The sequence below is a fragment of the Phaethon aethereus genome (assembly GCF_964289735.1).
Source record: "Phaethon aethereus genome assembly, chromosome: 1".
Taxonomy (NCBI): domain Eukaryota; kingdom Metazoa; phylum Chordata; class Aves; order Phaethontiformes; family Phaethontidae; genus Phaethon; species Phaethon aethereus.
This window is the reverse complement of record NC_138575.1, coordinates 56,008,366-56,032,189: the sequence shown is the minus strand read 5'-3', so window position 1 is coordinate 56,032,189 and position 23,824 is coordinate 56,008,366. Positions and strand designations below refer to the sequence as shown.

The following is a 23,824-nucleotide window of genomic DNA, read 5'->3' as shown; positions in this document are numbered from 1 at the left end:
GGCCTGAGAGAAAAGGGTTAAGATGTTCCCTTGGCCCTGGGGAGTGGAGAACAACCTCTGCTGAGGTGGTGTGGGCAAAGGGAGCCCGAGGAGCAGGCAGCAAGGGTAAGTCTCCCATGGCAGCTGCAGGGGGAAGCACCCTGAGCTATTGGGGTGTCCGCACACTTCAGGAAAGGAGTGAGTCTTGGGGAGGTAATAGCTGCATGGCAGTTTGTAGACCTTTAGGTAGCACCCAGCAGGTACAATTGTGTCATCGCAAATTTAGCTCAGGGACTGTACTGAAACCACTCTTCAGCTTCAGGGATCCAAGCTAATACTTCTGCAAGGTGTTGCTGTGCCTTGTGGGCTTACTGTGTTGTCCAGGTTAGCTCTGGCATTTCTGATGTGGGGCTGTAGCATTCCACAATCTAGGCATGGTTTTGAGATGCCTGGAGATGTGAGAAGGCTGATGTCGGGAAGTTGAAGCAATCATACAATGTGCTTAAAACAAGCTAATGAAGATATGGGTAAGCAAAGAGATCTTGTCCGTTGTATTCCCTCTGCATTGAGTACATCCGCTGAGAAGAAAAATTTGCTAAATGAAAATCTTTTCAGCTGAAATACCTAGCGCATTCAATACCTGGAGGGGAGCACTTCAGGTAAAACCTAGAAGCCGTAGCAAAAGCTCTTGGCACTTCAAGAGGCAGTAATTTCCCTTCTGAGTCCATAAAGACTGCAAGATGCTGTTAAACTCTCAGGAGGTGGTTTGGTGCAAGCTGTAGGATGGAAGGTGTTGCCCACTTACAGTCCTGAAAAATCCCCTACCAAGACTCACCAGGAATGGGACCAGTTTATGTCTACTGTCCACATCCCAGCAGGAGGGATTATGACCAGCCTGATTAAAGTCCTCCTGCTGCTTCCATGTGCAATGGTGTTTTTCTTTAGTTTAGTCTGTAAACTGTTGGGCAGCATCGCTGTGCACTGTTAAGATGTTGCTGTCAGTGTGCCCAGAGGACCAAGGGATTCCTTCGTTGAAGTCCAAGACACACAATTGACCTTGTGTAAGGAAGTAAACTGCCCTGTTTAGAGGAGTCCTGAGAAGGGTTGAGTCCAGGGCCGGGAGGGCATGTATGATTAATCTCTGCTGAAAAAGGCGTGCTGGTGCTTATGGAGTGAAGTGAAATTCTTCTGGGGACCCAACAATTTGCTTGTTGCATAGCAGTGAAATTGAAATAGAATTATCAATGGGCTGTACAAAGTCCCCAACAGCAGACAGCTGAAAGGGGAACTTATGGCCCTCAGAAAGCTCCTTGTAAAAAAGGGGATTTAGGATCCTCAGCCCTTTATGTATGGATAGAGTATGTGCATTTTACAACATGCAAATCTGTAAAAATATTGCATATTTTTCCTTCCTTGGATATCCTAGAGCTACATTATAAAGAGAGATTCCATGTGAAGGAAGGCCAGTGAGGGATATCTGTAAAGGCTGTGTTTTCCCACTAATGAATAGAGAGGTTGTGTTCATAGCCTCCTGCTGAATGCAGAAGGAGCCTGACCACATTCTCACTTCCACCTAGACAGTATGGTGTGACTTTGAAGTTAGTGGGATTGGCCTGATGAGTGAAAGGAGAAAGAGATCTACTGTCAGCCCTTAGAAATTACTGGGTGACATAACGAGAGCAGCTGGACACCAAATGAGCTGTAGAGCACTGGGTTGATATCTCCCATGCAGTGTGCTTCATTCAGCAAGCATGCCCACTCTGCAAGGCTGCATGCCTTGAAGACCGCTGATGCCAAGATGATGAACGTACATAGTTCTTAAATGCTGTTTCTTCTACTAATAGCACAAAGAGGAGAACATCCTCTGAGATAAAGGGTGCACAGCGACTGCTGCAGGCTCCTACGCAGTGCAGATGGATGCGTAGTGTAGGAATGTACACATCCTGCACCCATTGAGATAATGAAAAGTTTGAGCTTCTTGCACTAGCCACCAGACTTGAAGAAAAGATTTTTCAGCTCAGTACTTCTCAGGAGGCAGATATTCAGAGGTTTTGCATGAAAAGGAGAAAAGGCACTTCTTCCTACTAGCAAAAAAGCTAGATGACCAGAACGATGACTTTGTCTCAGCTTCCAGAATTGCTTAGCTGCACCCATAAATAAACCGTTCTGTGGCTATTCCCTTCCCACAAGTATTGCTTCTTCTGACCTGCCTAAAGGAAAGACAATTTGTTATGTTTTTGGGGTTTTTTTTAACCCTGATCATTTTGGTGTATATTAATTAGATGACTACTTGCCTCCACGAAAGATGTGTCCTGGAGGACTGTACTTTGTCAGCTAGAATAAAAAAACCCAAAACCATGTTAAAACCATGTCTCCAATGCTTTCACCCACAATTTGAAGGCATGCAGGCTCTCCTCCTCCGGGCTGTGGCCAGGTCTGTGTAGTGAAGCAGCCTGTGCAATCCTTGGCTTCTTTCTGAGAGCACTAACCAGAGGCTTAATTAGCTCTGAACGCATGTGTGGTGATGGAGACACTAATCTTCAGTAAGGCTGGACTGCACCGTCACCTCATTTCATAGGGATCATTGTGAAATAATCCACTTCAAGTGCTGCCAGCCTGAGATGGAGTGGAGCTGGCATATTGGAGATGAGGCACTTTGCCTATCTTGAGCCTTCCTGCATGTGTATATATGTACACCTGCATGCACTGAAGAACCTGGATGCAGCTGTGTACAGGAAGACAAGAAATGAGAGAGAGTGATACAAAGTGGAAGGGAAAGACAAAGCATCACAGCCAATGGCTCTTCCCTTGCAGGAGGTGCAGTCCTGGACATGACTTTTACTTTCCCCTCTCATATTTTTATTTGCTCATCTATTGTCCTGGGCCCTGGCCAGGCAATGCTCAGACTGAATAGCTTGTTTTTTCCCTGGCTTGCTGTAGCTCCTACTGATGCTTCCATTTACTTCCCACTCCCCCGTTGTGCTGGAGTGTGTTGTTAAGAAAGAGGACAGACAACGGGAGATGCAGGAAAACACGATGCATCGGCTTTGCCTTTGAGTCAGTCAAAGAGCTATTTCTATACCTTACATGCCTCACCCTGGCTTTTATTCTTTCAGATGCTTTTGTTACTCTTATTATTAACGGCCAGCAGAGACAAATTCTTTTACTGCTCCATCAATCCCTTTCTCTGCTGTGCCAATCCTCGACAGAAATTTCAGTGCCTCATATGCGTGTGTGATCTTGAAAAAGATATGGCAGTTCAGTTCCAGCTTTGGGTTTTGTTTAAAAAAGTACAAAGCCTAATATAGATAGAGAAATTTGAATTCAAGTACAAAAAGAGCATCTTATTTATTATGCTGCTGCTTTTAAGTTATGTCAAGGGCATATTGAATATATAGATGGCACCTTCTATTACTGTGCAGGTAAGTATAGAAAAAACAGTGAATTCAATTATGTGTGCTCCAGCACAAAGTTAAGCTGCCTAGAAATGGGCTCGTTGACTTTCATTGCCCAAGCAGAAAGAAGTACAGAACTGAAACTCATAGCACCCTTATTGCAAAGTCAGATGGACTGATTCCCTCTCCCAACTCCTCTTCATCAAACCCTGAGGAGTGTAAACATTCATGTCCTTAGATCATGGAGATGGTTATAATGGTCCTTACAGCACCAATCACTGTAGCAACCATGAATGTGAGCTGTTTCTGGTGGGGAGATTGCAAGCTCTAGCTCTGCAAGTCTCCTGTGGTCCAGTCTTTTACTAAGAACAACTTCCAATTTATTGGAGTTCAGAAATGGCTTTTCCTTGAATAGGAGGTTTGACAGAATTTCTGCCTCAGTCTCATAGCAGCAAGGGGTATGGCAAATGGCTGTTAATCATCAGGGCAAAGAAAAGGAACTAAAGAGCTATGATCCCTATACAAAATAATAGGAAGTGATAATTCAGCAGGTGTGGATTTGGCAGAACATCCTGCAAATGTTTGGATGGGCATGTGTGCGTGCAGGGGACTTCATACATTTGTGAGTATTTTTGTCTGTAAAGCTGTAGGAAACCTCCTGTTGAGTTTCTGAGTCTTAATAGATGGGAGCGGAAGAAGAACATTTGAGGAGGGAGCTTCTTTCCTTTCTAATATCTGTGTAAATAACTCCATGTGCTTTATTGGTCTCAGAGTCTCCACAGTGGGGCAGAGGAGAATCAATAATCATTTAAAACTTTGTTAATCAATTAGATGAGTAAGACAGGCGTGACAGCAGCTTCCCGACAGAGGCACTGCTCATTGGTTGATTAGGAAGGAGTGCTGGGTAGACAGAAGGTAGGTGCTGCCATGATTTCATCCATCCTGAAGCACAAGAGCTAGCTAGCTATGGCCAAAGCCAGCTCTGATGGGTATCAGGCCTTCAACCATGACAAATGAGGTTGCATATTGAAATCCTTATTGCTTGTTTCAGCCAAGGACTCTTGTAACACAGTGATAGAGTTGCTTTCCAAAGCAGAGGGTGAATCCAGAGTCAAGGTCCAATGGTTCAGGAATCCACCTCTGGTTCTTCTCCTTAGGCTTGGAGGGTCCTCAATTAGATCTGAAACCAGAAGGAGTGTCGCTATGGCAGTGCAGACCAGGATTTGCAGGATTTGAACTAGTTCACTCTCCTGGCATGGCAGCTCTACTGGACCTGAGCTGGAGTTCCCACACAGTGCTAATGCATGGATGCCTTAGGGCCAGCTCACAATTTCTGTGCCTCCCATTGCCTGGTGCAGACATACATGTTATGTGCTAATGAGGCAGCTACTTGCCAGCAGCATCTCCAAACAGAAGTGGACCAGGGTACTGTTTCTTCATTTTGTGCCTGGGCTCTTTTATACCATCATGGCAGCATAAGGAAGGTGGTAAAACCCCTCTTAAAATGTACCATACAGAGCTGCCTTCTTGCCTGGTGCACAGCGAGGGTTCGACATGGCTCCTGTCCCAGCCCATGCAGTAAAACTCAGGTTGGAGCGAGCTTGGGTGAGTCAGGTTTGGGAGAGCTCAGGGCAAGGAGGAGGTGTGCTCTGAGCAAGCAGCACCTCCTTTCCAAAGTGATGGGATCTGATTTGGAGGGTGCCAGTGAAGGGCAGCATGGATCCTCATGGTCTCAGAAAGCTGTGAGTATGAAATGGCTGAATGCTTACTCCCAGGCTTAGGAGAAGAAAAGGTGGGATCACTTCTTTCTGAATTTTGGGGTTGCCTCATGGCGAGAAGCCAGCAACCTGGGCTAACCGAGCAAACCTGGCTGTATTTGTGGGACTGAATCCCCAGGTAAGAGAGGTGCATGAAGGCAGAGAAGCAACGACAGCGGCACATACACTCCACAGCTTCCTCCCACACCGCAGGGCAAAGCAGCGCCGAGGAGCACAGAGGCAGTCAGGAGCCAGGCCTGGAGAAGGACGCCTGGGTGGGCAGGAGGAGGGGAAATCTCGACTCCTGCCTGCCCCTAGTTACCCGGCAGAAGAGTTCCCGGCTGGTGGTCTGTCAGCCCCTCTCCTCTTCCTGAGCATCTCTGCAGTCCCAGCAGGCTGTCGGGGCATGAGTCCCTTTTTGGGGTGAGGGTAGCAATGCCCATCCCCAGCCTTCGCAGCCCCGACACTGTCGGGCCGCGCTGCAGCCCACGCAGCGTGGCGGGGAGCAGTGGGGGCCCTTCCTGTGCATGGCTGACAGGGAAACTCCACTGCTGAGCTGGGACTGAAGCCATCGGGGACGGACCTTTTTATTCCTTTTTTTTGTTTTAACTCAGAGCATCTGTTATGACCCTCTTAGAGAAGAGGCACCCATGTATGGGGCAGTGGGAAATCTGGAGTCTGTGTAATCTAGTCAGATCTCAGCTCATGGTTTTGTCCCCTTGCTAGAGAGCTTTCCCATTTTAAGTGTGTTTTTTTGGTTTGTTGGTCTGGGTTTTTTTGGTGGTTTTTGTTTGTTTGTTTGTTTTTGAGTAAGAGAATTGCCTATTTACTGCTGGACTGAATGGTTGAGGCTGAAGCCTTTTACTGCTCCTTGCCTTAAGGGAAGTGAAGGACACATCTACATAGGCTTTGCCTTCAGCTGCTCGCTCACTTGCACTCTGAGGCAAGCCAGCTCTGATCCAAAGGGTATGTAAGCTATATCAATGCATTGAAAATTATCTCAACTGGTTAATAAGGCCAGCCTCTAAGAAAAGATTAAGTCCTGGCACAATATTACCTTAAATTGACTACTTTGCTTCTGCTGTGGTCCAGCCAGCTCAGAGTATAGGCACAGCCAACTTCACTCTGTCCATAAAGGCTGAGTAGACCCTGGCATCATCAAGACTGCAGGTGCCCTGTGTTAGGACACAAAGCAACTAACAGCCTCGCCTGCAGAGGTTAATGCTTATATAAGCAATGCAGAATTTGAGAGAAAAGGGGTATCACTACTTCATGAGACAGAAGGGGAATGGAGGCCCTCACAGGCACACTCTGACTCGTCCACGGCTGGGCCACAGTGCAGGGAGATCTTCAACTCCTGAGAGGCTCAGAGGGCACTGGATTCAATGCTGAACTTCCAGGGCTTATCTAAATAGACTCTGTGAACCTTTGGAGGTTCAGCTTATAATAAGGTTTGCTCATAATAAGAGACCAAAGGCATACTTGATGAAATGGATGAGCAGTTAATTTAGAAATGATAAAAAGAAATAGTATTTCACCCTGGATAGTTGAATTGCAAAATTTATTCAATGACATCTTGCCAAATACTGTGACTGGAGTTTTTTAAGAGTGCTGGGTAGTTTTATGGCTGCTATTGATTAATATGGCTATACCAATGACATCCCATTCAGCTTACAGTCAAAATTCAGTCCTTAGTTTGGAGGGTAAGACAGCCAGAAAAGAAACCCCAGGCAAATGCCATGATGTAATTGGATGGATGAGTAATGGGGCAGTCTGACTTTCCTCTAACTGTTTTGGGCTGGCAACGTCAGAATATTAAGCCAACCTAGTGGTCTCGTCTGAGCTGGGACAGGGGGGCTAGGCCTGGGCTGTCCAGATTGCCAGGGTGGTATAACATGGCACATGGTGGGTGGAATCTACCCAGAGTGACCAGTGGTTTAATCCATCCATGTAAGATCATCGAACAAGGAAACACACACATACGGAGGTGAAAATGGAAATGCAACAAGCCTGGTGTGGAAACTGTTTATCCTGGCAGCTTGCTAACTGCCATTTCCCCTCTGTGGAAAAGTGCTGGCATCCATATGTGATGCTCTGAGAAGCTGGTATGGCATACCATCACATACTACCCTGCTTTGACCAGTGATTGTGTATAAAATTCACAAATGGTGCACCCTCTCCTTAGCCAAACAACTTTTGAGGTTTTCCTCTGAAGTGTATACATCAGACGATGGCCCTGGTATGTTTGACTCTCTCCTCTTTTTTATTAACTGCATGTGGTATGGAGTGAAACAATCCCAAGATCAAGACTACAGAATCCAGGGTATCTTGTGTTCCCTCTGTTGCAAAATGTTTTGAATGAATTATTCCTGTAGACCCTTAAGTGGAAAGTGGAAATCACTTAGCTGTTTTCATCCCTTGAGTCATCTTTAATCAGAGACCTTTTTTTGCAGCTGGGGAACTCCTTGGTGCTGGAGCACTTGCACAGTTGCCCTGGGGCTAGGGCTCTGCAGCAGGTTCGTTTCCACTGCTACAGAGAGATTAATGTCCAAGCCAAGATTGGGATCTGTGTATATGATGACATTTATGTGTATAGTTAATGTCATTATACATGTGAATATTGGTACATTTGTTACCATTTACCAGGGTAACAAAATTGACCTGCACTTGCAACTCGAGATTCCTTATCGCAATTGCTCTCAATAGCCACCAGGGATCCTGGCTTCTAGAGAAGACCTAGAGAGCCAACAACCATTCTCCTAATTGCCACAGACCTTCTTTCCTGGCTACTTGTATGCCCTCCCTAGCGGGGACCAGAAGGACAGCAACACGCTCTCCTCCACTAATTTATCACAGCATATCCTGCTTGCCTTCCCATCGGTGGGGACACTGAACTGGGTCTCTCCCTTTCATTCATCCACCAATTTCTGTAATCACTTCTCTGTAACCATCATCCCGGAGCTACGTATGTATCTGTCTGTCCAGTAAGGCCAGTGTGTTCAGTAGTTATTATGAGAACGAGGGAGGGAACTGGTCAGTGATACTGCTAGGTAAACCATGTTTCTGCATCTAATGAATTTGAACTTCCCACTGACGACACGTTCCCAGGGCAGCTCGAAGGGTTTTCACCAAGAACAATCCACTCATCAGTGAATCAGAGCACTGGGAAAGGCCTGCAGGAGGTTGTCTGCTCCATCTGCTGTGCAAGCCAAAATCAGTAATAACCCAGGGAACCTGTTCCAGTAAGACAGGAAAGTTTTGAAATCCTACTAAATAGTACAAACTAGGCAGACAGTCATTAAGAAATGACAGTGTCCAATGTGCTCCAACCTTACTTTGAGTAGGTTTTGCTGTGAATATGTATATTTGTGGAAATGTGAGCATGTATGTGTGTGAGAGATGCTGAGATGCTGTTCTAGATGCCCATCCCACCACGAGGACATTGTAGTGTCACTGTGTTCTCATAGTCCCTACTGCAAGCACTCAAGGAAAGGACTTGCACAGGATGATGCAGCACGTAACATTAAAAACAGAGTTTTATTGTATTGAGTTGTTGAAAACTAAATAAAAAAATTAAATGTGGGGAGAAGAAACAAACAGGCAGAAGCTCCTGACGGCAGGCTAGCCTGAGGCAGTGATGCATTTGTGGTGAGAATAAACAGGAGTAAATGAACACTTAAGCAACAAAGATCCTGATTTCCTGTCAGATCTGTTATAACAAACAGGACTCAGAAATATAGAAAATTTAATTATAAGACTTTGAACTGTTGCAGCATTTTCCATCATGAGCAATAAAACTCCCAGTGAATCAGGTATCCTACCAAGACTGTGACAAACAGGTACACAGTGGTGTCTCAATTTTGAAGAAAAGAAATACATAGGTAGGAAAATTCAGGTCTATGATTACCCAGAAGTTATTTGGTCCTTGCTCACTCCTTTTTGCCCCCACAAAATGTGTGGTATGCAGGACCGAAGTCTAAACAAGAGGCAGCCCTGTGTGATTTGTCTGTAGGTCATAGAGGAATTTTGCAAATCAAGACTGTACTAAAGACACACAAACAGCTTTTCTTCTAAATCAGGAAAATGAGAAGAGGGTTTTGGAAAGTGATGGTGGCCTGAGTCATTAGGACCTTATAGGATCCCCTTTGCAAACTGGAAAGGAAGGGAAGGGCAGACCCCAGTTGTTAAATTATGGCTGCACAGGTAGCTTAATGAAGCAGCAAATGGGGTTAGATACACTGATGTTCCCAAAAGCCTAATAAAAAGGGGCTACTCCCAGAGCAGCTCAAATTGTATTTCTCCTGCACCTGTGTGGAGACAGCAGCCTAGGGCATTCTGTAAAAACGTGGTTTATTTTTCCAAATCCAAGAAGCAAACACGTGCTCTTGCCTTGCTCCTCACTCAAATTCCTTGGGCATCACCTAACACACCTGGCCCTTGTGGGGTCTGGCACTAGGACTGGAGCTAAAGGAACTTGCCACCAGCAGCAAAAATCTGTTCATGGCCCAGCCACCCCAACATGGCGCACAGAACCAGAGCACATTCAGATGGACTGCATGGAGGAAACGTAACATGCTGATCTCCTTGCTCCCCAAGTCAGAAGTTACGCTATGGCTCAGTGGAAGGCTCTCTAGTTCTTCAAGATGACTGGCCCACTGCAACCAGTTTTGGGGATCTTGCATGCCTCTGCTGTAGGGATGTTCTCTAGTCTGCCCCATGCTGAGAAGCAGTTTTGCTGTGGATAGTAAGATGTTGTTTGTAAGGCAGTAATTGCTTTTGCCTGCCTGGGGAATCCAGAGAGGCTGTTAGGAAGGAATTTGTGAGAAAAACACCCTGGGGACCTCTCCTGCCACATCTGAGGTAAATGGTTCGTTAAATGGCAGTGATTGGTTTCAAATGGTGCAGCTGCAGGAGGGCTCCTTGGACAGTCACCTGCAGCCTTGCCAAGGGTCTGCATCTTGAGTGAGGTATGGGTTAGACCTGGCCTTCCTGCAATATCTGCATGGGCCTGCCCTTGAGGGACAGAAGGCACCGGGCAACTTAAAAGGGGTGGCAATAATACTCTCTGAACCTTGTGCCACCTCTGCAAACCCTCTTCCATCCACCTGGGAACTCATCAGCCACCAGTCGCCAAGAGGAGGCTTCACGGTGAGTGCTTTTGCACCTTCACCATGTGCGATCCAGCCTCCTTATCTGAGGGGTTAAACGTGCAGGAGGAGAAGGCAATACTTGTCCCAGCAGCAGTACGCGCGGAGCAGATTTTCTGTGGGAAGCCATCTGTCAGCTGGGGAATGGTGCTGTGTCAATTGATGGGCTCCACCTCCAGCTCAGCTCCGCAAACTACAGATCCCTTGACCTTGCAGGGTGGTGGTGTGGGAGTACTAGGATCTCCGGAGGTGCTGAGATCCTGCAGTGGAGTCTCTACTCTTTCGGACTGGGCGAGGGACACCCTGCAGCATCTTGCTGTCTCTTGCAGCAGTTAGCTGTGGAAAGCCTGAGCTTGCAGGTGAAAGGACTGTAGGATAAAGACAAGCTTTTTCTTGTAGCCAGGGGATTGCACTCCACCTGGATGATGTGCAATGTAAGGGACGACTTCTGCTTCAAACTCAACCTGTCCCTATCCCAAACTTAAATCTGTCTCCCAGCGGCAATGTAGAACCATGTTTTGGCTGTTCCAAGGTGAAAAAGGGAGGTGGAGACTGTGATATTTCTGCAGGAGAAGAATAGGAGTTTGTAATGTACTGTAAAAACCTTTAATGTCTGAAGGGGTAAAATACTCCTTTTTGCTTTTAGACTATAATAAAGCAATAATAATTCTATGGGGTGTGTAAAAATGGTAAAAACCCCTCACATCTATCTCCTGATTTAAAAGCTTTCACTGTAACACACAGTTATGTCAAATTCCTGCTCTGATAGCCCTGTGGTTCCCTGTCGGTTCAGCTCCTTCTCTTTTTCCCTGACTTTCCATCAGGTGTGGTCAAAAATAGGACAGGAAGGAAATTGTGTCTTTTGGGCATTTTTATTAGGTTGCTTTTTGTCCCCCAAAAGGCACTCACTGAGATTCCCATCCAGCTCTAGCAGCAATTCTCCTCATTCATTATGAGAGGGACACTTTCTTCTACACTGTTGTCCGTCCTTCCTCACTCTTCCTTCTCTTTGCTGAGTGCTGAGTTGGTTAGGGAATGAAGAACATTTGGCTAGCCCAAATATTGAGGTAATCAAGTGCCAAGAGACATCTTGGCAAGCCAAAAGCTCGGCTGCCTTGCACCTCCTTAATGCTCGCATTTTGAATAGAAGTTGCTGCTTCTTGCTGTTTCTATAATAAAAATGCAAGCAATTGCTCAAGAGCAATTATTACATGCACAGCCGAGTGGTCTGTGCTGTTTGATTTAAGGAGGGGTGTTTACATTTCTCGGTGGAGAGGAATTGTTTAGCTAGGTTGCGATAAAGCCATCTATTTGTTGTATTGATTTTTGATACTCTGATACACTCTGGTCAGTGAGGATCTCTGAATTTTCCCCCTGAGTCTTTGGGGCTGAATTCTCTTCCACAGTGGGGCTGTGCACTCCTGTGGAACAAACTGTCAGTGGGCACTTGAGCTGGAGCATCTGACCATGTTTAAAATCAGGGGGAGGGCAGCACCTCCCGCACCTCACCATCATGCCTACTAACTCCTGCAGCCTTGAAATGCTAGTGGATTTACCATCTCCCATCCCCTACTTGTCACTGAGGAAAACACCCATTATTTTTTCAGACAAGACTTCAAGACACTGTGTGTCAAATGTTCCTGTAATTCAATAGCCAGGTCCTTCAGATCTTAGACTCTCTGCTAGAAACTGCGGAAATTAGCAGTCAGTTCAGAGGTTCTTATGCATAAGTACAGAAAAGCTTTTGTTGAATTTAATATAAAAATAAATACTATTCATCTCTGTAGCTGCCTTGCCTTTTCATGTTACAGTAGGCTGAGTCTTTGCACTTTAGCGTTCAGTTTGCTACAAGTGGCTTTCAAAGGCACCGTGCAATGAAGTGTATTGGAGATGCTTGTTTAGGCTTTCTCCAAACTCTGGCAGAGGCTGTGTTTAATCTTTCCTGGTTAAACTATTACTATTCTATATTACTAAACTAATATCCTGGTTAAACTCAGGCTGTCCTGATTTTCTCCGTAAGCTTTAAAGACAAAAAGTATCTTTTTACTGAAAGAGGAAGCTCTTTTCCTGAGCATAGTTCTGGGAGAAAGGGGTGATTTATGGTGGCAGAAAGAATGATTGAGAGGCTCAGTTGCTGCTCCTGTTTTTTTAACTTGTCTCCAAGTTGTTGCTGCCTTCTTTTCCTTTTTCTTTTTGTGTACATTTATTTTTCCAGTGAGCAAAGAGCAGCCCTAAGGGTGCTTTCACAAGTGGGTGGTGACCTGTGTGGAGGAAGCGAACAGAGTTTAATCACGAAACCTCATAGGAGGGGCATGGGGATCTTGGGAGCAAGGACTCTTTCATGTAGGACATGACCCACAGGGAGTTCAGGAAAGAGAAACAAACACCTTAAGGCTGGATGCAGGATCAGAGCTTTTTTTTTCCTAGAGTTGCATATTTTGCCAATAGAGAAAATGGCTATAGGTAATCTAAACCATGACTAAAGAAGGGATGGATGGATGGATGGATGGATGGATGGATGGATGGATGGATGGATGATTAACTGGCATCCCTGCTGAAAAACAGCTTTACCTGCCAGGCTGTAGGAGAGTGAATTTCGTAGAAAGCTCTTCTAAGTGTGAATATCTTGAGGTCATGTCTTGAGGCATTTGCACAGTGAGTTTCCCCAGGTCTAAAACTCTTGACTACCTCCTTTTGTATCTCTGGTTCAGCTCTTCTGGCTTATTGAAAGAAGCTGGGGCTGTTATCTCATTCCTAAAAGTGGTCATTGGATTTGGAGAACTTTCTTATTGGAATGGGAATCTCTGCAGAGAGATATCATTTAATTTTGCCTTTTTTTTTTTTTTGATTGTGATCTAATCCTACTCTACAGAAGTCAGTGGGAGTTTGCAGCTTATTTTAAAAGATAGAAGATCAATTCATAAGAGAACATACTGGCAGATGCTTTTTCCATTCCTTTCCATTGTGAACTGGGCAATAGCAAGGATCTGGATTTTACTGAATCTGTCACAAATTGAAAGCCTGGTATCTTGTGAAATCCCAGGATGAAAAAGGCTTGCACTATACCATTGGATAGCTGAGATCTGTACAAAACTCCCTTGGAGTCTTGGAGGTTATAAAATGGTACAAATTCTGATTCTTGCAAAGATGAATGTCGTATGGCAGAAGGATATGAAAGCAATACCAAGAGAAATATTGAGCTGACATTTCTCTAAAATATGGTATAAAAAACCCCCATGATAGTTTATAATTTTATTTTTTCCATTTAATATGTTTTACGTTGTTCTGAGACTGAGCCTTCACAGCTGTAGCACTCTGTGCTACTGCTTGCTTTGAGAGGAGCTTGCAGTGGAGGTTCTCAGAGCTATTTGTGTCCAATGGTTTTGCTTACTCTAGTTGTACTTCAGTCTGTATACTCAGACTAGAGTGACTGTCCCAAACTAAATCAATATCAAAGCTGTTGTGTATCCTGCTTATACTACCATATAAGGTTATGATAATCCCATGATTAAAGCTCTTAATTTCTGCAGCCGTGGAATACTTTGTACATATTCTCTTTTTCTGTCCTCACTTGCGTACCACTCGTTCCCTGTCTGTTAAAATCATGCCTAATGTTTGAAATCCTTAAGTAATTTCAGCAACTTGCCTTTAAAAATAAAGTAAGGACAGCTGGTCATAAAAAGGCTTTTACTTCCTTCCCACTTTCTTCACTTAAATTTGAAATTTTTAAAAGTTAAAAATCCTTAAGCCTGGCCAAGACATGAAGTCTAAGATTCTGACTGCTTGCCTCCACCTCCATGCTCAATGGGTTGACTAGGAATGTTGTTTATTTCCTTTGACCTATTCTTCTTTTCTTTTTCTCTCTCTTCCTCTCTTTGACTTCCTATTCTAGGATGAGTCATCCATGTTCTTCCAGTTTGGCCCATCAATAGAACAGCAAGCCTCTGTCATGCTGAACATCATGGAAGAATATGACTGGTACATCTTCTCCATTGTCACTACTTACTTCCCTGGTTACCAGGACTTTGTGAACAAGATCCGCAGTACCATTGAGCACAGCTTTGTGGGTTGGGAACTGGAGGAGGTCCTCCTGTTGGACATGTCCCTGGACGATGGGGACTCAAAGATCCAGAACCAGCTCAAGAAGCTCCAAAGCCCTGTCATCCTCCTCTACTGCACAAAGGAAGAGGCCACCTACATTTTTGAGGTGGCCAACTCTGTGGGTCTGACGGGCTATGGTTACACGTGGATTGTGCCCAGCCTGGTGGCAGGGGATACAGACACAGTGCCATCCGAGTTCCCCACTGGGCTCATCTCTGTCTCATATGATGAATGGGACTATGGTCTTCCTGCCAGAGTGAGGGATGGAATAGCCATAATCACCACGGCTGCTTCTGATATGCTGTCTGAACACAGCTTCATCCCTGAGCCCAAAAGCAGCTGTTACAACACCCAGGAGAAAAGGATTTACCAGTCCAACATGCTCAACAGGTAAGGGAAGGGGCTGGGCCAGCCTTACAAAAGAGGGGTCAGAGAGGGCCTCTGAGACCAGAATAATTCTGCTAGGGCACGTGGTGCTTTGGGAAAGCGGACAGTGTTGGCCAGAACCTGGGCAAGTGAAGGTGTGCTGATGGTGGGACCCACATGGCTGTGTGTCATGAGTGCCTGTACTGTGATCCACTTAGAAAGCCTTCAAACAACACAGGGGGTAAGCCAGCATGAGGAAAAGGAACAACGAAGGCATAGTGCAAAAACTGGAGTGTGCCGCTTGATGCACAGAATTTTGCTTTTATAACGGTGCTGAACTTCTTGGAGTGTCTTTGCATGAATGGGTCTGTAACTCTCACATGGGTTCTTGCTGCAAGCAGTTGGGATGTTTGTATTGAAATCTAGAAGGTACCAGGTTCTGTTCCAGGCACCAGCAGTATATGAATGGGTGTCCTTTATAGGTGATGGTTGTATAACCCGCCTGGAATAGTTTCATGGCACCTGCTGTCTGAGGACCAAGCACCCTTCTGCCATCCATTAGCCCTGAATTACAGGAGAGAAGGAAGTGCAGAGAGGTGTAGAGAACTAGAGCTGCAAAAAGAGTTCTAGTCAACAGGTTTGCTCAGCTCCTGCTTTATACTGGAAGCCTTTAAAGCACTTGGCTGTCTTAAGGATCCAGTTTACCTTAAAGAGGAGGACTTGTGCTATCACCCTGCTCACTGGCACCTTGTTGGCTATTGTCTGCTGGATGTTTTGAGTCCTATTCTCTTGTGCACATTATGCAGAGACTTGAGGCACCTCCATCAGAACGGCATGTTTTTCTAGATGGGAAAGAGCATTTAAAAATAGGGAAAACCTATTTGAATATACATCTTTCTTGATCTAGATGCAGATTTTGTTACGAAACAGTGCTAAGATGCCTGTTTAAGGTCATAGAGGAAGCCTGTGGTAGAACAACCTCTAGAACAGCACTCTGATTACTAGATCTTCCTTTTTGTCCTAGCTGGAGTTTTAGTATGTCACTAAGCAAACCAGATAATTAGACATGGGATCTGCAATTAGCCAGATGCCCTCTGACCTGCTCAGCTGTCATTCTCCATATAAATTTTTTTTATTTTACATATAAAATATATTTTATATTTTACACATAAAATCCTTGGGCAGGTTGGTCTCTTTGTGGTAGGACAAGGGGAATCCATGCAGTAGCCATCAGGAGAGGCAGCCACACAGAGCTTAGCATCTTTGTTCATTTGTCCTGATGAATCATGGCACAGTGTAAATGTGATGGATTGGTTTGTGTGCTGTGACCCCTCACTGCCAACTGTACTAGGCAGATAGAGGGACTGATGGACAAGGAAGCAGATTTTGCTTTGCCTTAAAGTTGATGACTGAAAGAAAAGTCCATTCTTTGACCCATTGCATTATCCATAATGCTATCTGCTATTTTCCCTTTGTCTCTATGATCCATTGGCATATTACCAGGTCTTACTGCCTTTACTTTCTCTTCCCCCTACTGGCTTTTTGCTGTCTGCAAGTCTTGGAATCACTGAAGGTGCCCAAAGCTTTTATCCTTTTCCTTCCCAGCTAGGCTTAGGGGTAAAGGGTGTTTTCTGCTGCTCTTTTGAGTCATCCCTGGAATGATTAAGCAGGGGAAATGTATTTAGTGTACACAAAGTTATCAGAAGTAGCATCAAGGCAGGCTGTTGTTCTACCTTTCCAAATGAACAGGGATTTTTGGGGGAGCTGTATTGTGTCTTTTCAGCATTTAGCTAGAAAGCAACACTGTCACCTGCTATGTGACGCAGTGTTCTGCGGAGACCTGCTAATTAGTTCTGTTGACACAGTATTAGCCTGTGCATAACGTAATACCCATACAGCCACGCTGCTTGGAGGGCCCAACACACTCTCTCTGCACAGGATGTCCTCGCACTGTATGGAAGTAGCCCGTCGTCAGGGGCTCTCGAGTCTCTGGATAGGACAGTATTGTTGTGCAGTGAAGATACGCCCTGAAGCCTGGGCACCCCACATGAAAGCAGTTCTTGTCACTTCTGAAGATGCTAGCTTTCTTCTCACCTTCATGGCGCGAATCATGCTGTTCCTTCTCTCTTGTCTGCTGTGGGTACAGCATTCACGGGGACGCCTGCAGGTACATGTAGATATACCCAGCTTAGTTTGGGTACCGACACCAGTCTTGCTGAGAAGCAGAGTCAATTAGCCCATGCCAAGCTCCGTTCTGCCACTGCCTAGATTGCTGCAGGCACCTGAGCTAGCTCAGGAATAATTACACTGTGTTGCAGTTGCTTCTGTGACCACAGTGCAAATACTCGCTTTGCCTCGCACGGTGCCGGCCTGTGCTCTGCCCGTCTGCGGTTTTTGCTCCCTCCCACCCCCAAATGCCTCCACCGTCTCTGTACGTCCAAGTGAAGTGGTTAAAAAGTTTGACTTGCTTAGCTTTCTGTTTAAGTGAAATTACTTCTGGGCGCCTTTTGATGTATAAAAGCTAGTGGTGTCTGAAATAAGCCATTGCTTTTACAAATCCGAAGTTCAACAGAAACGTGATAGCTTCAAGCTCAGCCTCGCAGCCTGGAGTCTGAGCAGGAGGAAAGGTAGAGGAGGGGGACAAGATGTGGGAAGAAGCAGACATGAAGTTATGAGTTCACCTCACTGAACCAAAGCCCACAGAGATTAATGGCTGTAGTCTCTGTTCATACCTTCAAGTCCTGTTGAACTTGCCGGAATTTACTATGTGCTAAGCTTTAAACCCCTCCTGATATATTTTGTCTATCTGAGGTCTCTAAATCTCTCCTGAAATGCTTTGTCTATCTGGGCTATTGCAGATTCTGCAGACCTGGCTGCTTCATACCTTCCCTAACCCCTTCCACCTGCTAAGATCCCACAGCTGTTGTGCGTTGTCCGCACTTGGCAGCAGCAATACCTGCATGTCTGGGACATGGTCTGGCTCACTTTGGACTGGACTGAAGGTTCTGGAAAACTAATTTTAGTCTTGCCCTGGACTCAGCAATACTATATTCAGCCATCTGCAACTTACAGTTCCCCCTCCGCATGCCTACACAGAATAGAGAAATGTATGTATGTGGGCTTGATGTCTGGGGAGACTGCAAAGTGTATGTGACCTCGGATAATACATCACTGTGTAGCTGGTGTTTCAGAAACTCTTGAAGCTAATCCAAAGTGGTCCAATTTGCTTCAAATCTGTAGCTGGGAGGCAGTGTGATAAAGGAATTTTCCTATTTTATTATTCGGAGAGTGACACATCCAACTAAAAAAATGTGTAATTTAGTTCAGCTGGGGCACATTATACACTGAGACTGTGAATTAGTCATTTCCCAAGATCTGCCTTTGAACTCTGACCATTTCTTAGGTTTTTGGTTTTTTTTTTTTCTTTTTCTGAAAGTGCGGTGGTTCTGAATGCAGCTAAAATCAAATGGTCTTGCTCAACATGGCCTCAGTTGGTGGTTGATCTGGGTATATAATGGAGTAAGGAGAAAATGAACTGAATGTTGCTCAGATTTAGAAAGAAAGTTCAGTTTCTTCATGTCATTCCCCCTTCTTATGTTGACACTTGTTCATTTTTGCAATAGCTTGTGCTAACAAAGTTTTGTTTGAAGTTTGGCTGCAAGCACAAAAAGAAACAAGACGGACTGTTATCTAAATGCCATTTCTTGCCCATGTAGGTGTTTGGTCTGCACCTTCTCATATTAATAATAGTCTCATAGCAACTGTTTCTTGCCCATCTTGAAACCAGTTCTCCTTTGTATTAGACTGGCACTGAAGAAGTATGATCACAACCATTGACCATTGCAGATTTTGTCCTAGAAATGAGCCCACTGGTGAGATAACTCCACTAACTAGTAGGAAAATAATACTTAGAGAAAGGTTTGTTCTACAAGAATTGTTAGTTTTCTTTTTGAACGATTCTTGAAGTTTTCCTCTAGTGAGGGTTTTATCTCAATTTATGCTGATAATACGCTTAGGTGATCATTTGGAGTCCACATATCCAAATGCTGTTTTCCAGTTCAATTACATTCTTTAATTCCCTGTTTTGTTTGTAATAATTACCTGTTCATTTATTCCTTCATTGTCCCAGAGAGAAATCTGGTTTGAATATTCCAGTCTACCAAGTTTATAGTTCTCTCGATCACTGGTCTTCTCCTGGGCACACAGCAAACCACCAGCACTCTCTGCTGTCTTCTACCAGATGAGATTACAAAGGTTGGGAAGGAGTTTCTAACAGGATTTTCTTCTGGTGAGATGCCCAAATGTGGAGTTCTTCCCTCTTGGCCCTTCCAAGGACAGTTGCTAACCTTCTAGGCATTCTGCAAAGATCATCTATTCTCCCTTCACCATGGCTGTTGAGGAGTGAGTGGGCAGAGCTGGATGTGTTTATAGGCAGCCTTCTGCTTATTTTGTTATTTTAATTGATGGGACAGATTTCCTTGAGCTCAGGATTGGTGCTTCTCATTACATTTTAGAAATTGGAAGAAATAACTAAATGACATGAGCATTCTTGGGAGTGGAATTCAGGGATGAGTCATGAGAAGAGACTATGATTTCTGGCACATATTTGAGGAATAGAACCTCAGCCGTTTTGTATGGGTATTCACAGTCGTTGGGCTACAAAGCTGTGTTTTTGTTATAGCCTTCAATGAGACCTGGGTTCTTCCTACTGGTTGTCATGGCTGCTTGTGAATGCTGGGCCATAACTACTGGTTTGTTGTTGTAGGGTTACTAATGAGTTCTCCACTGATTGGCTTTAATAGTCTCTCATTTAACACCAGGCTGCACACACCAGATTTCATTTTAATAAAAAGTGCAGTGAAGCATTTGCTTTGGAATGAAAATACAAATGTGGAATTATACTGCCTTTGCAAAGAAATACATTAAGAGGAGAACAAAGGTAGGTTCAGTTCTGCACCTCAGATTCCTCAAATATGAAAACTGCTGGCAAGCTGGCTTGATGCATTGTTTGGACATGATATTTGCACTTTGGGCGAAATACTAACTTTCATCTGGAGCTTTCCATGTCAATCAGTTAAGCAATGCAAAAGAGCCCTTGATGAATGGTTGGAAACTGTTTTCCATGGAACAGCCAGAGCAAGTTCTGTGCTCACATGGCCACATTCCTCTAGTGGAAACTGCAGTTTTAGGCAGCTGAACAGCGAGTCAGTGAGCAGAGGAAGTACATGCAATAGGATTGCACAAATATATTGCTTCCCTGGAGACTCAAGACCATAGGGGCTATATGTATCCCTGGAAAGGTGCAGTGCCCCTTCAGGGTGTTGTGCAACCCTGATACCTGGGAGCAGCACCATGCCCATAGCATCCTGGACCTGCTTTCTCCAGGTCAGTGCCAAGAACAGTGCCCAGCCAGCACCTTTCCTTGTTTCCTGGGCCTCTCCCAACTCAGCCTCCTGTTCTCTCCTCTACAGTCATGGCAGCTATTGCCTACCACGTTGGACACAGGGATCATCATCTGTCATTTGCAGGTACTGTCATGGAGCCACTCTGTGTTGTCTCCTAGCCAAGTGAGCCACACACCTTCACACAGCACACCAAGAGAGTAGAGAGCAGGATCGGAGACAAGACCATCTGTGTTGTCCTTTCTCCATTCATAGAACGGTCGAGTTAACTTTTTACTAAGAGAGAGGAGCACTGGCCAGCACTAAGGTCTCACTGGCCTTGGTGGGGCCGCATCTACCTGCTTGGCAGCCGGCTGAGAAGCCTGGCTCCAGCCCTTAAACCCAGTGCTGCTCCAGTGATGGGAGGTGCTGGGACTTGCTGCTCTGGGGAGGAGGGCAGAGAAGGTATAAATGGCACGTTCCCACGGATGCAGAAATTGCCCTTTTCAGAGATTTAGAGAGTGAGGGAGCATATGTAACTTTTGACCTTTTAAGCCAGCGTCTTGTTAGCAGCTCGTTGTGTTCCCGCTGGTTGGTGTGTCCGGCCGCCGTCAGGCTGGTGCTGGCTGGCGCACGTGGCGCGAGCGCTGCGGACGGGTTAAGAGCTCCCTGATGCTGAAACCTGCGTGTTCCTGTCACGGCTCCGGCAGCTGCTGGAGGCCGGGGCTGGCCCACACCTCCTGCCCCCTTCGGGGTCTCCCTGCCTCCCCGCATCCCCTGCTGTTCATCGCCTCGCTCTCTGCGGCTTGCGTACCGCCAGTGCTTGCTCCCCCCCCCCCCCCCCCCCGCTTGCATCTCTTGTTGCGTTTCATTTGTCCTGTGCGTGTTGCTCCCTGCTGCGGTTGTTCAGTGCTGGTGAAAAGCGCCAGGTTTGTAACCCCGGGGCTACCGGTTAGTCACCCTGCCCGGGAGGTGGGCGGTGGGTGGGGGGGAGCATTTGTCCATGTGCCACCACATCTCGGGGGCAGGGATGGCTTTCTCTTACTCCTTTTATGTCCCCTGAAGGGGGATGCCGGGGCCAGCTCTGTAACATGCTCTTGACACCCCACCCCCCCCGCCCCCCCCGGGGCACGGTCTGTGCCTGCCTGGCCTCTTGGCTTTGCCCGGCCCTTGAGCGGTGCCGCTTGGGCAGCGGGAGGCAGGGCTGTCTTGCAGCGGAAGGACTAGCATGAAACCAGCTCAGCACGCCGGCCGGGTACTGCGGACCCCTGGTTTCTCAAAGGGAGTATATGATGCGGGGGACAGCAAAAATGTTCGTTTCCTCAGCAGGTGCCGCAGGATGCCTTGGTCCTGCAGAGCAGGGCTTTGTTTGTGGGGGAGAGGAGGCTCTTGTTCTGTGTGGACAGCTGGATTTTTCATCCTCTTTGCAATGAAAATAGGATGGGAGGGTTCAAGTGAAGTGATGGGTTTTTGGCAAGGGTTATCTTTTGATTAGAGGACAGACCCCTTCAGAAAGGCCTCCAAAATTCACCAGCTGGGAATGAATTTTGGTATGCACCATCAGTTTCCAGATGGGAAAATGTCCATGTTCTGCTTCCAGCCCACTGAGACATCTCCTGCTCTGCAGCCAAGTCCAATTAGCGCTAATACCGTGGCAACTTCACTTGCTGGTGACAATATGCTTTAACCTGTGCATTCAGGCTCTCTCGGTTTTTCATGAAAAGCGAATCAAAATCCTTCCTCTACAGTGGAGCTGAAAAAGAATCAGTGCGAAACTGCAAACCCAGCTCTGGCTATGGTTTAGCATCAGCTACAGTGGCATCTTCCCCCAATCACAAAAGGCAATTGGGATTCTCTGGGTTTTGAAGTGCCCCAGGGAACTGGAAAACTTGCGTTAGCAGGTCAGCAGAGGGAAGGTGAGAAATAGACTCTTCTCTTCAGGTACTAGCTTGTTGAGGCAGTGGATATTTTCTGACTTGCACACCTGCAAATCCATGGCTAGCCATATCCAGTTTGATCACGAGAGCCTGTAAGGAACGTGTGCATTTTTTTTTTCCTTTCTCATAGAAACATGGTTGGGTTGATTTGTGGGTTTTTGTGGTTTTTTTTTTCCCTTTCTCCCCTCAGACTTAATGTTCTTACTATCTTTCAAGTTTTTAAAAATAGGAACTGTCGCGTTGCTATGGCTCCCTGTGCAACTGTGGAGCAGCTTTCTCTTCTCTTCTCTTCTCTTTGATGCAATTTGGATTCACGATGCGGGTTGACAAGACACCAGCCCAGCTCGCCGCCTAGTGGCTCCCTCCCGGGGGGTGGGGGGGCCGCGACAGCGTTCACTGTTAACAGAAATTAATGAGTAAAAGGGATATTAAAAAAAAATTAAAAAAATCAGGTGGCCTTCCTTGGCAGAGAGTTGAGGCATTAACCCTGGCGCGTCCGGGATGAGATTTTTTTTTTTTTTGCGACTTTCTGCAGTCTTAATGCCACTCCTGCGGTTTAACTTTTGGTGGGATATTTTTTTCCCCTTTCTGTCCTACACCCTTGGGTGATGGAGCTGAGCCCTGTCAAACAGCTGGTCTGTTCCCCTCCAGAGGCACCTGCTGTTCAGTGGTCTTTGCCATATATGTTTCGTCTAAGAAATCGTTGTGCACAAGGCTCACGGTTAAGTGCTTTGCTGAATCGAGGCTTAGAGTGCTCCTGACTCAGATGCTGCTGATGAAATTCCTCTCAAAATCATTGCTCTAAGGGTGCACTCAAGACTTGCATCCAAATTTTGGGAAAATGTGGATCTGCGTATCTGTGGGGCAGCTGAATACTTAGCTCAAAGGGACCAAACCAAACTGGCTTTGAACACCTGTTATGTGTGCAGAATCCAGACCTCCCTCTGCAGCTCACAGACCTCTCCACTGGCCTATTTTCAAGTAGCTGTAATTTTTAAAGTACATTTTGTTTCATGTTGGAAATTTTATTTTCACTCAGTCTAAAGGTGAACATTTTAGAAAAATCTGAGCAAACAACCCTGTTCATCCAATTTTGAGTTATGAGAGTGTGAAATGAATGCATTTGTTCTGCTTTCAAATAATTATCCATCGGTGAAGTTTCTGTTGATGTGGACAAATAACTCAAAGCTAGCTTCACTTCAAAAATTAGTTTGCAGTGTTAGACGAGGGATTCCTGCTTTATTAAGGTTAGAAAATTTCATTTTGAATAGACCATGAATATTTGAAGGTGGTGTATGTTACCTTAATGTCACTTTTTTTTTGGTATTGTACGTTCACTGTGCACTATATTTCTTGAAGTATTTGTAAGAAAGATAATCTAGAAATGTGGTATTTAAAATGCTTAAATGTGAGTGAAATTGTAACAAAGAAAACAGAAATGGCAGAGACCTGACAGCTTGTCCAGTCCACTACCTGCTCTATCATTCCCACAGCATATTCTCGCCTGATGTAAGTAATAAAAATGTCCCTACTCAAGCCTGCAAACACCTTGATATAAAATGAATATTAAAATCTAACCATAGTGCCCTTGAAATGATCAATCAGACTGAATGCTGTCAGCTGTCTTCCTACAAAAGAAAGCTCTTTTCCACCTCTGTGGAGAGATTTCTGAGCTTGTTGTATCACACTGAACAGGTCTACACCCCTGTCTTGATTGAGTAAAGATTGTTAAGGTGATTAGAGCTCCCCTCTGCAGTAATA

The 23,824-nt window shown here is 45.5% G+C and overlaps 1 protein-coding gene across 1 annotated transcript in view; it reads left to right on the top strand.

Moving 5' to 3' along the window:
• The window catches only part of GRIN2B (glutamate ionotropic receptor NMDA type subunit 2B), a gene marked incomplete at its 5' end in the record, with an annotated part of 168,268 nt that overhangs the window by 35,542 nt on the left and 108,902 nt on the right, over nucleotides 1–23,824 (top strand). Inside the window, one exon of the mRNA XM_082010807.1 lies at nucleotides 14,171–14,769. Within this exon, the coding sequence (XP_081866933.1) occupies nucleotides 14,171–14,769 (599 nt within the window). The remainder of the gene's footprint in view (nucleotides 1–14,170; nucleotides 14,770–23,824) is intronic.